The 15,098-nt window shown below is 40.9% G+C and overlaps 1 protein-coding gene across 1 annotated transcript in view; it reads right to left on the bottom strand.

Moving 5' to 3' along the window:
• Positions 1–352: 352 nt before the first annotated feature.
• LOC138965998 (acid-sensing ion channel 5-like) overlaps positions 353–15,098 on the bottom strand; it is a 24,171-nt gene continuing 9,425 nt past the window's right edge. The window contains exons 2-7 of the mRNA XM_070338083.1: positions 9,159–9,274; positions 8,420–8,540; positions 7,873–8,024; positions 6,405–6,485; positions 2,321–2,412; positions 353–357 (exon numbers count right to left, since the gene is read on the bottom strand). Coding sequence (XP_070194184.1) covers positions 353–357; positions 2,321–2,412; positions 6,405–6,485; positions 7,873–8,024; positions 8,420–8,540; positions 9,159–9,274 — 567 coding nt within the window. The remainder of the gene's footprint in view (positions 358–2,320; positions 2,413–6,404; positions 6,486–7,872; positions 8,025–8,419; positions 8,541–9,158; positions 9,275–15,098) is intronic.

The following is a 15,098-nucleotide window of genomic DNA, read 5'->3' as shown; positions in this document are numbered from 1 at the left end:
ATTCGCCGCAATAAGGACAGCCTTTACCACCTTAGGCAGTTGTTCCCAGACTCGGAAGGAGGGGGGGGGGGGGGGGGGGGGGCAGCGCAGGTAATTGGTCAGTTGAACCTTTGATTGAAAACATAGATAGGTCCAGATTTACTGGCTAAGACTTCCTTCGTGTCAAAACTATCAGGGGTCAGGAAAATGCGTCAGATAAAAAATTGATACAAAATAAACCGACCAAAAAATGTGTGAGTTGCCGTACGTCGACTTAGGCCTTTTTAAATAAATAATACAAACATTTCTTGTATTGCCCAGAGAACCAGAAAGTACGAAATGTTGCGGTAAAAATGAAAAAGCTTGAAGTTATTCACACTGAAACAAAGCCACGCTTTTAACAAAGAGTGTACATGTACAATTGAATGATACATGATATAACCTTTGTCCTGTAAACTACTATGGTAATGAGTAACAACACATTCACTTCCACTCACACACGAACAAACTCAGACACATACGGTTTGTATTCGAACAAGGACAAACATTGGGACACACAAAGACAGAGATATACATAGAAATGCACGGAACAGTACATATTGCAACATTGTAACATATTTAAAATGCGAACACGCGCGCGCGCACACGCACACATACACGCACGCACGCACACACACACACACACACAACCACACACACAACCACACACACACACACACCCACACACACACACACAAACATCCCCCCTCCCCACACACAAGCAAATGCTATGAACACACTGTTTAGATTTGAGTTCGAGCTCAAAAAATCATCCAGGATTGACAACGGTGTTTACCCTCCCTCCCCCCACCCGCGAATAAAAACAAAACTAAAAACCCACAAAACAACAACAACAACAACAACAACAACAACAACAACAACAACAACAACAACAACAAGACTATGACAACGAATACAGATGATGTGGGAACATTCTCATGTGGTCCGTACGTTGGACATGAGATATTGGTTCGAACCGATGAAAATCTCTTTTTGTTTGGGGTTCATTTTTGTTTCCATACGTTCGTCATTGAAGTTTCCTGCGCAACTAAAAATAAAACGTGAAGAGAATTTTGCGGACTTTTGACAAGTGCGCATGCTCAGATAATTACACAATGCTTTAGCTCTCCCAAGCGCATGCTCAGAACGTTACAGCATGGTTTCCCTCTTTTTTCCAAAGCTTTATACCAACTTTTACCTTATATGGAAATTATAAATGACGCGTTTGACCTGATAAAGGACATAAATTGCAGTCAAAGAGTGTACTAACATTTATAAAATGCCCAACAATGATGTGATTGGCAAATTTAAAAACAAAACAAACAAAACAAGTCGCGTAAGGCGAAAATACAACATTTAGTCAAGTAGCTGTCGAACTCGCGCAATGCAACGCAGCAAGACCGTATACTCGTAGCATCGTCAGTCCACCGCTCATGGCAAAGGCAGTGAAATTGACAAGAAGAGCGGGGTAGTAGTTGCGCTGAGGATAGCACGTTTTTCTGTACCTCTCTTCGTTTTAACTTTCTGAGCGTGTTTTCAATCCAAACATATCATATCATCATATGGAATCAGGAACCGACAAGGAATAAGATGAAAGTGTTTTTAAATTGATTTCGAAAATTTAATTTTGATCATAATTTTTATATTTTTAATTTTCAGAGCTTGTTTTTAATCCAAATATAACATATTTATATGTTTTTGGAATCAGAAAATGATGGAGAATAAGATAAACGTAAATTTGGATCGTTTTATAAATTTTTATTTTTTTTTACAATTTTCAGATTTTTAATGACCAAAGTCATTAATTAATTTTTAAGCCACCAAGCTGAAATGCAATACCGAAGTCCGGGCTTCGTCGGAGATTACTTGACCAAAATTTCAACCAATTTGGTTGAAAAATGAGAGCGTGACAGTGCCGCCTCAACTTTCACGAAAAGCCGGATATGACGTCATCAAAGACATTTATCAAAAAAATGAAAAAAACATCTGAGGATATCATACCCAGGAACTCTCATGTCAAATTTCATAAAGATCGGTCCAGTAGTTTAGTCTGAATCGCTCTACACACACACACACAGACAGACAGACACACACACATACACCACGACCCTCGTCTCGATTCCCCCCTCTATGTTAAAACATTTAGTCAAAACTTGACTAAATGTAAAAACAAAGACGAGACAAGCTGAAACCAGACGAGATCAGCCAAGACAAGCCGAGTCCAGCCGAGTCCAGCCGAGACCAGGCGAACCCGGACGAGGAAAGACGAGCGGAGTGGACAAAAAAGGCGAAAACAACCGACCTGAGGGGGGACCACTGTCGAATGCTTGCATCAGTGTGGTGTTCATGGTGAAACAGTTGCCATACTCCATCGTCCACTCTCGGCTGAAGCTCCTGGAAAGGTCACTTCATAAACAGGGCAACTATGTTACTGATACAACCAAACAGAAGCAGAAACAAGCAAAAATCAAAAATGTGGAGTTAGGCTTAAAAGATGGCTCGCTTGTGAATTCTAGATGCTAAGACGTCCGGCATTCAGTCAACATTCTTCTTACATAATGATCGGAGAAGAACAAAAGTTGAGCCACGTCAACATTCTTTCTGTTATTTATTCGAAAGCCTTTTTTTTCTCTCGAAACATTACCTTCTACATAGATCTGCTTTACGTTTAAGTTCATGGACTTCCAGCTTAAATGGAAGGGTAAGGTGTGTTAAGGATGCTATTTTTGTAACCTCATCTGAAAAAAAAACACGATTCCGATAATACTGGTTAAGTGGGTAAAATTACATTCACGTTAATTGGAAGAAAATGAAATTACCAGGTGTTTTTTCCCCATGTTTTGAGTTCGAACTGGCTTTTTTTTCCATACCAGTGTGAATTGTCGAGACGCGCTGTTTTCAATTAGTTTTTGCTTCTGATTACGGGGTTTAATGGCACAGCTGGTTGGTCAAACAGACCATCTCTCATCAGGATGTGATCTGACGTCAGTTTAAGAGCGAGCCCAAAAGGTAAAGAGAGAGTGCAAGAAAAAACAACTTAATGAGATTGCGTACAATTTGCTCGAGGTGGTTTTTTTTGGTAGAGAAAAGCCGAAAGCGACTAAAAGCCAGCAAGAATTAAAAACGCATGCACGAATACGTATGCACAAAGTCAGACACATAACACCCAAATACGGAATTGTTTTCTTTCTCCTACCGAAAGCAGATTACACTATTTTCAACAATCAAATGCCATGGTCACATCAGACTGTTTTTCTTGCTATTCTTTGTATATGTACCATCATCATTCTATGTAAAAAAAAAAAAAAATCATCGTCGTCGTCGTCATCATCAGCATCAGCATCATCATCATCGTCATCATCGTCATCATGCATATCAATGGTTATTTTTGTTTCAAGTTGTAAGCAAATCCAAGATTAGTAAAACAAACATCAACATAAGCGCTACCGGCACGGTTGGCCTAGAGGTAAGGCGTCCGCCCCGTGATCGGGAGGTCGTGGGTTCGAACCCCGGCCGGGTCATACCTAAGACTTTAAAATTGGCAATCTAGTGGCTGCTCCGCCTGGCGTCTGGCATTATGGGGTTAGTGCTAGGACTGCTTGGTCCGGTGTCAGAATAATGTGACTGGGTGAGACATGAAGCCTGTGCTGCGACTTCTGTCTTGTGTGTGGCGCACGTTATATGTCAAAGCAGCACCGCCCTGATATGGCCCTTCGTGGTCGGCTGGGCGTTAAGCAAACAAACAAACAAACAAAACATAAGCGCTTTAGTGCTCATGCAGTGCAGACAGAGTATGCAAAGAGAAAGAGAAAACCAGAATAAAGATAAGCAGTCTACTTTCTGGACTTGCTGATAAAAGAAAGTATCCTCAACATATCCAAGCAAACTACTTTGCCAGCAAAACGCAAACATCCAAAAATAAATAGAATACCAACGTTAAAAATTTCAGAATAAAAAACCAATAAAGGTATGTTGTTGGAACGTTAAATTTGTGAACGTAACGTTTTGTTTTGTCAATAAGTAAACGGTCCAACAACATACCTTTCTCGTTTTTTGATTCAGCAAAACGCAAACAAACGTGCCTTAAGATGTGTAACTGTTTCTATTTAAATACTATCTGAAAGCTTTACAGTCAACAATCAAACAGATTGGAGTGATAAAGTCGGCGATCTATACGCGTCATAAAAAAACTAGACCGATGTGTTTGAGGGCAGATCTTTGTGATGAGACCGTTTATTTTAAAACCAGTCATATGGATAGAATCGCTATCCATTCCCCTATCTTCTTCTTCTTCAGCGTTCCAGAAATGCTGGTGACGTGTGAGCTCGTTTGCCCATTTGGGTTCCCCACACTATACTCTGAGAGCATAGTCAGCTTCACTCCGCTTTCGTTGGGTAGGCATGCTGGGTATTTTCGTTTTTCCATAACCCACCGAACTCCGACATGGATTACAGGATCTTTTCCGTGCGCACTTGGTCTTGTGCTTGCGTGTACACACGAAGGGGGTTAAGTCACTAGCAGGTCTGCACATAAGTTGACGTGACCTGGGAGATCGGAAAAATCTCCACTCTCAACCCACCAGGCGGCAGCGACCGGGATTCGAACTCACGACCTCCCGATTAGGAGGCCGACGTCTTACCGCTGCGCCACTTCGCCCGTCATTCCCTTATCATATTAACAAACGGATTAATTTTGCAGTAGGCAGTGTTTGTACAGTGGAACCTACAACATAAAAATCAAGGTTCCCGCGTTCAAATCGAAAAATAGATTCCAAATAGCTTACACAGACCGCGTTATATATGAAATTTGAAAGAACAAACAAATTTGTATCCAAAAAAGTCAGCTTTGTTCACATATCTGGTTTAACAGTGACGTTAAGGCATGCTGAATGATGCAGATGTTTTCCTCGGAGAAGCTGTAAAAAGCGGATTTTGAGGGCGTTTTAACGGGAAATGAGACCCCCAAAAATGGCATATTTCAGAAACTCCTCAACGCATTGCCTTCAAACTTTCGGTGATTTGTGTTAACGCATTTTGTAAAGTACACAGAAAATGTAAAGGCACTTGAGGCATTAGGTCTGCGTCATTTGACATGCCAGAAAGAGTTTTTAAGTTGTCGGTAGGTCTTTGCTGACTGTACGAATTTTCTTTCAATCTGTAAGAACAATAACTGATGCGCCATATACTCAAATTGTATGTACATATTCCATCAGGCGCACTATTTAATCACTCAAACATTATACATTTGATAAGAAAAAATAAGATCGGCTTGGATCAAACGCTATCTGTATAAAAAAAAATCAATAACAAACGAAGCTCTTGTTTTTAAATTATAGACAGCTCACTTCTTCTTCTTCTTCTTCTGCGTTCGTGGGCTGAAACTCCCACGTACACTCGTGTGGTTTTTTTTGCACGAGTGGAATTTTACGTGTATGACCGTTTTTTACCCCGCCATTTAGGCAGCCATACGCCGTTTTCGGAGGAAGCATGCTGGGTATTTTCGTGTTTCTATAACCCACCGAACTCTGACATGGATTACAGGGTCTTTTTCGTGCGCACTTGGTCTTGTGCTTGCGTGTACACACGGGGGGGTGTTCGGACACCGAGGAGAGTCTGCACACAAAGTTGACTCTGAGAAATAAATCTCTCGCCGAACGTGGGGACGAACTCACGCTGACAGCGGCCAACTGGATACAAATCCAGCGCGCTACCGACTGAGCTACATCCCCGCCCTGACTGAGCTACATCCCCGCCCTGACTGAGCTACATCCCCGCCCTGACTGAGCTACATCCCCGCCCTTAGACAGCTCACAATATCTCAAGGCACTAAAGTGCATAAGCAAAAGCTTTTTGAAATAATACATAATGTGTTCTTCTGCATGTTTAAGAAGCGCCAACATCCCACCCTCAAGGACATACGACGAGATATTATCAGTGGGAGGAAGTCCACGCGTGCGTGCTTGCGTGTGTGTGTGTGTGCGTGCGTGCGCGCGTGCGCGTGTGTGTGTGTAGGTCTGTGTGTGTGTGTGTGTGTGTGTGTGTGTGTGAGTGTGTGCGTGTGTGTGCATGTGTATGTGTCTGTGTGTGTGTGTGTGTGTGCATGTGTGTGTGTGTGTGTGTGTGTGTGTGTGTGTGTGTGTGTGTGTGTGTGAGTGTGTGTGTGTGAGTGTGTGTTTTGCACGCTTGCGTGTGTGTGTACGATTTGCGTGATTTCGTGCGTCCGTGCGTGCGTGCGTTTGCGCGTGATCGAGCGCGTGCGTTTGTGCATGACCGAATGCGTGCAAGCGCTGGCGTTTGAGTGTGTGTGTGTGTGTGTGTGCATACGTCTTGTCCTTGTGTGTCTCACAGCGTGCGTGTCTAAATGTGTAACAGTGGAGGTGAACTAACCTGGCGAAACAGTTTAAACCAGCAAAGTTGCAGTCAATGATGAGGTCTTCAATCTGGTGCCCCGCTGCCTTGATCACGGTCCTGCAGGCATAGTCACACGACAGATACAGGCATAGCCACACGATAGATACAGGCATAGCCACACGATAGATACAGGCATAGCCACACGATAGATACAGGCATAGTCACACGACAGATACAGGAGAATCCCCCTTTCAAGACTTCCAAACTGCTGTGACAATCAGGTCTTAAGAGAAGGAGTGTTACAATGGGGCTACATTTACAGACGTGAAGAACATAACATCTGGAAAAAAAGGTCAACAAAAGCGGGAAGTCTTCAATCGGGTAGGGGGGAGGGTGGGGGGAGGGTGGGCGGATGGGTGTATGTGTGTGTGGGCGGATGAGTGTGTGTGTGTGGGGGGAGGGAGGGGGAGTTGCTGCACTGTACATCCAAGGATTACAAAGAAATGGACAGACAACAGATGCAGTTATTGATTGCTGCTTCAAGCCCACCGCAACACAGAGTGCCACACGAGAATGACATCAGACTTTACATCATAGCCAGCTTGGGAAATTCTTCTGTTGTTGTTGATTTCTTTTTAATGTTTTTTTATGAGGAATTGAATGACTGTGCTAGTGTTTATGAATCTTTTACATCTTAACGGCGTATTTACGATATTGTTGTTGGTTATTTTTAAGTGGAATTGAATGGGATTTTTGTGTATGACTCTTTTTCATATTTGTCTTACATCCTAACAGCGAGAGTTTTGTATGCAGAGAGATGTTTAGTTGAGGACAATGTTATTACTTAGTACATATATTTAAATATAAGGCTAACGTTGTTGTGTTTCGTTTGTCTGGATGTTACATGCACCACCACTGTAATTTCTCCATGTAAGATAATACAGTTAATTTCATTTAATTTGATTAGATTTAATCTTCCATAGAAACTGAATGTATTATTATCTGAGCATACGCAATTACACTCAGTTTCCTGAACATTTAACGTGAAACTCTTAAAGTAAGTGACTTTTCTTTCGAAAAGATATGGTCTACTTCCCCATGAATTACGACAAGCGCTGTGCCACTGCATGAAAGTCAGTTTGGTGGCTATATCTGTAAATATCTGAAACGCTTAAAAACTGAACACCCCAGGAGAAATAAGCTAATGGATTTCGTTGTTTAAATATTGTCAACGGACAAAAGTATTTTAATACTACTTAATATCATTGACAATCATCGTCAAAACTGACCTCCAGGTGTGAAAAAGTAACTACACCCCCCCCCCCACTCCTGCAAACAAAATAAAATAAAAAAACCAATCCATTAATATTGAAAGTAGAACGTAAAAATGACCCCTAGCTCTGGGTAAATTGTTGGTCATTAGGTGATTGCCTTAATAATTAATTTATTTTGCACTTTGTGGAAAGGTGTATTTACAACATTGCACGGGCCTTTTGCCACTGACCTGTTTTCCTTGACAATCTCTAGCTGTGTCCTTTTCTTCCTGAGCGCAAACATGTTTACGTCTTCCGTGTTGTTGGCACTGCAGAACATGTTGAATCGCTCACACAGAACCACGGGGTCATTTCGTAATGATGTGGTTTCATTTACACACTCCTTTGAAAAAAAGTCCAAAATATTGAGTTATTTTCGGAATGGACAGATTGTGAAAACTTTGGAACAGCGCTTCATGTCACTCAACATGCAATTTTGTCAGAGTACGAACACTTTTACCTCTTACACACACACACACACACACACACACACACACACACACACGCACTTACGCACGCACTTACGCACGCACTTACGCATCCAGACACACACACACACACACACACACACAGACACACAGACAAACACACACGCACACACACACACAGACAAACACACACGCACACACACACACACACACACACACGCACAGACACGCACACACAGACACATAAACATACACACACACACACACACACACACACACACACACACACACACACACACACATCTCTCACCGGACTCTTGTATTGGTCTTCCACCCTGAGAAAGGACTGCAGTGGACAGTTGAGGGTGCGCACTTTAGTCAGTCGTAAGGGGTTGCTGTTGCAGACTGTGATTGCTGGCAGTAAAAGAGGACTGGCGAAAAAGAGAGACAGAAGCAGTCAGTTTAAATCTGCCTCACCTTTCTGTTGATGTTTTGTGCTGTTCAGGCGCATATCAATCTTTGACATTCGCATTCACTGCCCCCCTCCCCCTCTCTCTTTCGGGATATCTTTTTTTCTCTCTCTCCCCTCTTTCTCTCACGCACACACGCACAACACACACACACACACACACACACACACACACACACACACACACACACGCACACACAAACGCACTCTAACACACACACACTTACACACACACACACCCACAGACACACCCACACACACACTACCAACCCCTCCCCCCACACACACACACATACTTTGCCTAGGTCCCTCGATACTTAAAATAGCATTACAAAAAAAAGGCTAAACAGCTTCTCTGCTCCACAATTCTGTGAGAACGTTTTACCATCCTTTGGCAGCACAAACATGACGTCTGTAGGACAACAAATACACCTGATACCTGTACGACAACAAATACACCTGATACCTGTACGACAACAAATACACCTGATACCTGTACGACAACAAATACACCTGATACCCGTACGACAACAAATACACCTGATATTTGTAGGACAACAAATACACCTGATACCTGTACCTAAAGGCGAGGTTGACTGAGGTCTTGACGGGGAAGGCGAAGAATGTGGTGGTCAGTTTGATCAGCTGGTACACCATGGCACTGGTCATCCCCAGTAGACACAGCAGCCACAACACCTGGTGCACACATAAACACAAATCTACCATCACAATACAAGAAGATAGGTTGATTAAATGTTCTGTATTTTGAGAAGAAAAAAACTATTAAAAAAAACTCAGTATATATATACTGGCTCACTTGGATGTAACATTCTGACTCACCTGAACGTAAAATACGGACTCACCTGAATGTAAAATACGGACTCACCTGAATGTAAAATACGGACTCACCTGAATGTAAAATACTCACTCCCCTGAATGTAAAATACTGTCTCACCTGAATGTAAACTTTTGACTTACCAGAATGTAAAATACTGACTTACAAGAATGTAAAATACTGCCTGGCCTGAATGTAAAAAGCTCGTTTCCTTTCTGTTCCGTCTTTTTACATCCGTTACTCGTTTACATGGCCTTTATGTTTAAGTATCAGGTGTATTTGTGTTTTATAGACTTGTTGTTAGTGTCGTCACTTATAAATAGTGAATGCTTAGTTTTGTCCACAAAAAAACAAACGTTAAATGAACTAACATTCTTGGGTGTTTTTTTTCCATTCTGGATTGTGAAACGTTAACAATCTGTCAAACTGTCTGTTTTGGGGCAACAATGTTACAGGTTACAGTCAAATGAGTCAATATATTACATTCAAGCAAATCGGCATTTTACACCGATCTGAGTCAGTATTTTACATTGATGATTGAGGTGAGTCAGTACTTTACATTCAGGTAAATCAATGTTTTACATTGAGGTGAGCCAGTATTTTGCATGTACGTTCGGGTGATTTACAGACACAGATACTGTACTTAACATTTAGATTGTCTGACACTATTATATCCATACAGACAATTAACACACTATTTTATATTCATGAGATAAACTACTTTACTTTTAGGTGACTCAGTACATCATATTCAGGAGATATGTACAGCAATAAAGGCACTCCACATCCCCAGTAGACAAAGCAAGCACAACAAATGTCAAATATTGTTAGTCAGAATTGTATGCAGTAAATTGTTTGCAAACGTTGAGTAGGATGAAAGTTGATAGTTTACCGGAAATTATTTTAAATTTTCACACAAGAAAAATGGGAAGACGATTGACAAAGATAGATAGATAATTTATTGCCAAGTGTACAATACATGAATGAACATAAAAAATACACGAGGAAAGCAGCTTGCTGTGTGATAAAAACAAAAATAAATAGCATTCATACATCTCTGGCGCATAGCATCATACATACATGGGTAAGACAATTTGGTATCACAGTAACTAATACATACACTATACAGACATGGTGAGAACTATGAAACTCTAAGAGCTATCGGAACCACAATAAAAGTACGCAGAATAAGATAGGATCCCCCCCCCCCCCCCACTACAAACAATCGAGGCATTGAAGTCTGTTCTAACCGTGCTTCAACTGATTTGAAATACTTGGGACACTCGCTTGCAAAACGCTCTATAAAACTAGAGGAGAGAAAAGTTTAAAAATAACAACCTCTTATTGCGGGGTTCTTTTTATCCAACTTTAAAACACATCATGAATCAAACTCATGAAAAAAACGGGGGAAAATGCTTTCTTTGAATTCCTGTTTCTATATCGATTGTGCCATTACAAATTCTCACAATTGTTTGCCTCAAGACATAAGCCTTTTAAAGTTTTTGTACATGAATTTTCCCTGGCATTTGAAAAGCTAATTTTTGTCCACCTAATGTCTGTAGCATTCGTAGTTCTCTCTTCATTTTTTCGTAAGGACATCATTCACACTCAGACAGCAGTGGCATCGGATATCAACGTTTATCCTGAAAGTAATTTTTCCAGATCTTTGTCTTTTTTGTGTGCATACAATTACGTGAATCACATACATGATTAAATAACACTCGGGGCTGGATCTATGGCCGCGTTCCTGGGTTTCGGAAGCACCCCCCCCCCCCCTCCACCCACCCGGCAAAGTGAACCTTTTGTATCGAGGAGAGGCCCAACATACTCCTTTCAAATTCTCCTTCACTCTGTCTCTGTATCAATGTTCGTCTGTCTGTCTGTAAAGGTCATAATATTGTGACATGAAGAAATACATACAAACAAGAAAACATGTTCTCTATATGTCGTACACGTTTAGGCACAGACCCATCTACGCATACGTACACCAACCCATCACCACCCCGCCACGCGAGCACACGTACAGACATGCACACGTGTACACCCTCACACACTAACAAACACACACACACACACACACACACACACACACACACACACACACACACACACACACACACATACACTCACATACATACACGCACACACAAAAACATACATACACACACATATATGCACGCACACATGCTCACCACGCATGCACGCTCGCACCAACACACGCAAACACACACACACACACACACACACACACACACACACACACACACACATACACACACACACACACACACACACACACACACACACACACACACACACACACAAACACACACACACACACACACAAACACACAAAGTACAAATAACGCTACTTTCCATCAAAGAGAAAAAATCCCTACATCGTATGAAACTATACACATATAGACGTGGAAAACGAAAAGCAGGCCACTGGGGCATCGGATTCACATTTAATGCTATCTCTTAGAATATCATGTGCTCTGATTCTCTCCGCGGGTGAACAACTCAGCGACACCAGCAAGCAAGATTTAACACTTCTTTCTATCACTTCTACCGGTAAAATGTAGCACATGTAGCTATCAACCACATAAACCACTCAGACGTGTTGGTTTTAAGCATGATCCTGCTGCCGAAAATAACGAAACTGTTTCGTCAGTTTTGACGGGTACAGTTCTTTTTCATCTAGGGTTTTTCATGATGGGATATTTTTAGACTTATAATATTGCATAATCCAGGAATGAACGGTACCTTGGTAATGTCTCAACGTATTTTCTTCTCGATCACAATCTTTTGAAAGAATACTACCCCCCTCACCAAAAGAAAAACAAAAAAACAAAACAAACAACAAATAACATCGAAAAAAAAGCTTCATAAATTCGCCCCAAGAGCTACACATTTCAGTTTAAGGTTTGCAATGATGTCACCACACACTACAAATATTCTCATTTAAAACGCTGAGTTTGGGTACATTTTTGGCAGATTAAAAATTCTCTATGTACTCAGTCTTTGTTTGTTCGTCGACCCACGATATTCTCCCAAGATAGACCAATTGTTCCTAAGAGAACTTTAAAACTAATTAGTCACTATTAGTCAGAATTAAAAAACAAGAAAGGTGAGTTGTTGGAACGTTGGTATTGACAAAATTACGTATACAGTCACAAATATGTCGACCCAACGGTCTTTTAAGTGAACAGACAAACAAATATCACAATAAATTTATCTTGATGGAATTCGGTTTTCGCCCACTCGCCAGGAAGCCGAGCGAATGAATGATTGTATGACGAAATAAATTAGTCATTAGTCAGCCACGATATTGCCCAGCAGTGAAAGTTGGACGTATTTGCTGATGACAGATTTGAGTTACTAAATTCCCATGGGTTTTGTTAGGAATGAGCCACGACCACCACTGGAAAAACAACAGAAGCGTTGGCCTAATACGGTCAAACCTGTCTACATCAATCACCCAACGGACCGACCAACAGCGGTCATTATAGACACATGATAGATCATAAGGGCAGGCTGGACTGTACTGTATACGGAAGCCGTTATCCCATTTTTATTCCCCCCTCTGCTTCTTTACCTCTGTAAACTTGTAGAGCTAGTTATTTTTCGATAAACACCCAGCAACCAAACAAATAACGACCCAGCAACAGCCTGAATCCTCGATAGCGCAATGGGTTGAGAAGCTGTTCTGCGTCGGTACTACTTTTGCGACTGAAAAGTTCCGAACGCTCTAATGTACGAAGTATACATCTCTGGAGCAAACAATACAAACATACCGCATTTAAATTAACAACTACAGGCTTGAACACATGAATCTCCATATAAAATCCATGAGTTTGGTTGTTTTCTGAATCTAGATCTGCTGTGCACAGACGTTCATCACAAGCAAATTCCCAAGGCAAGTAACTCTCATACTTTGTCTAGCGACAAGAGTAGTTCCCCTTTCAAATTTCTTTTCACTCAGTTTCTTCGACAACAGACTGCAATCCGACGGTCAGTTTTCAACAATATTTCATTTAATAAACAGATCACACGCAACCAAATGCACACATCTCATCAATTTAAACAACATAAAGCGGTTTCATACACTATTTTCCCCAGAAAACTGAACTTCATACAGTTTTTAACGTTGGAACACGGGTGCAAAAGTTCGTCTGCTAGTCCCATTTGACGAAAGAACATTATCCTAAGCGATACCAAAACATATACAGAACACACACTATCTGCCTTTGCCGCCACAGCAGAATAACAGCATATCTGTGTACTTGATTTTAGTCCAAAATAGGAAAACTGACAAGAAGTATTAACATAATCTGAATGGAATGATTTGCACGGAACTATACAACCGCGCATTAAACGATCGCCTGCGCAGGTAGACTGGTTGAGTGAATAGGATTCGATCAAATTTTCGCAAAAAAACTCCTCTTTTCTTTGAATAACTAAAGAAAGGAGGAATAAAGAGGTTACACACCTCGTCTCAGTGATTATAAAAAATAATGGTCTCAGTTCGCGGTCATGAAAAAGCTCGCTAAAGCTCGCATTTTTCATGATCCGCTAACTTCGACCATTATTTTTAATAATCACTGAGACTCGGCATGTAACCTCTACATATTGACTCAATTAATAAGAATACCTGCGGTACATTTTCGACTTTGTCATTACAGAACAGAAACGTCAAATTCGCCAAAAAACATTTTCAAAATGGCGTCGTAGAGAGTTTATATCTAAAAATATCCCCCAACTCAGATGGGTTGATGAGGGTTTTTTCATGATAGAAAATGTTTGGATCCGCGTACGGCCGAATTTTCGAATGAATGGTATCTTGTTAATTTCGCAATAGATAATTCTTTCTTGCTTTCACTAGGTATCATTTTTCGAGCACATATTTTGATCTTCCTCCCTATCTTATTTTTACATTTAGTCAAGTTTTGACTAAATGTTTTAACATAGAGGGGGAATCGAGACGAGGGTCATGGTGTATGTGTGTATGTGTGTGTGTGTGTGTGTGTGTGTGTGTGTGCGTGTGTGTGTGTGTAGAGCGATTCAGAGTAAACTACTGGACCGATATTTATGAAATTTGACATGAGAGTTCCTGGGTATGATATCCCAGGACTTTTTTTTTCATTTTTTCGATAAATGTCTTTGATGACGTCATATCCGGCTTTTTGTAAAAGTTGAGGCGGCACTGTCACACCCTCATTTTTCAATCAAATTGATTGAAATTTTGGCCAAGCAATCTTCGACGAAGGCCGGACTTCGGTATTGCATTTCAGCTTGATGGCTTAAAAATTAATTAATGACTTTGGTCATTAAAAATCTGAAAATTGTAAAAAAAAAAATTTTTTTTATAAAACGATCCAAATTTACGTTCATCTTATTCTTCATCATTTTCTGATTCCAAAAACATATAAATATGTTATATTTGGATTAAAAACAAGCTCTGACATTCCTGATTCTTCTTTTCCACCTTTCCAGATGATTGTCGTGGAACACGCAGAAAATACTTGTTGTGAATGAATAATTCAGTGGTGGTACCCGATAATCGAGCCATCAAACGAATATATCGCGCAGCTTTCAGCATAATAACTGAGATGTTCATCCGAAAAGTAAGTGTTGAGTTGTGTGAACAATTAGAAAGCCACACCCAGTGAACCGCGACGAAAA

The sequence above is a fragment of the Littorina saxatilis genome, linkage group LG5 (assembly GCF_037325665.1).
Source record: "Littorina saxatilis isolate snail1 linkage group LG5, US_GU_Lsax_2.0, whole genome shotgun sequence".
NCBI classification, from domain to species: Eukaryota; Metazoa; Mollusca; class Gastropoda; order Littorinimorpha; family Littorinidae; genus Littorina; species Littorina saxatilis.
Note: the sequence above shows the minus strand (reverse complement) of the source record. Positions and strands in the feature narration are given on the sequence as shown.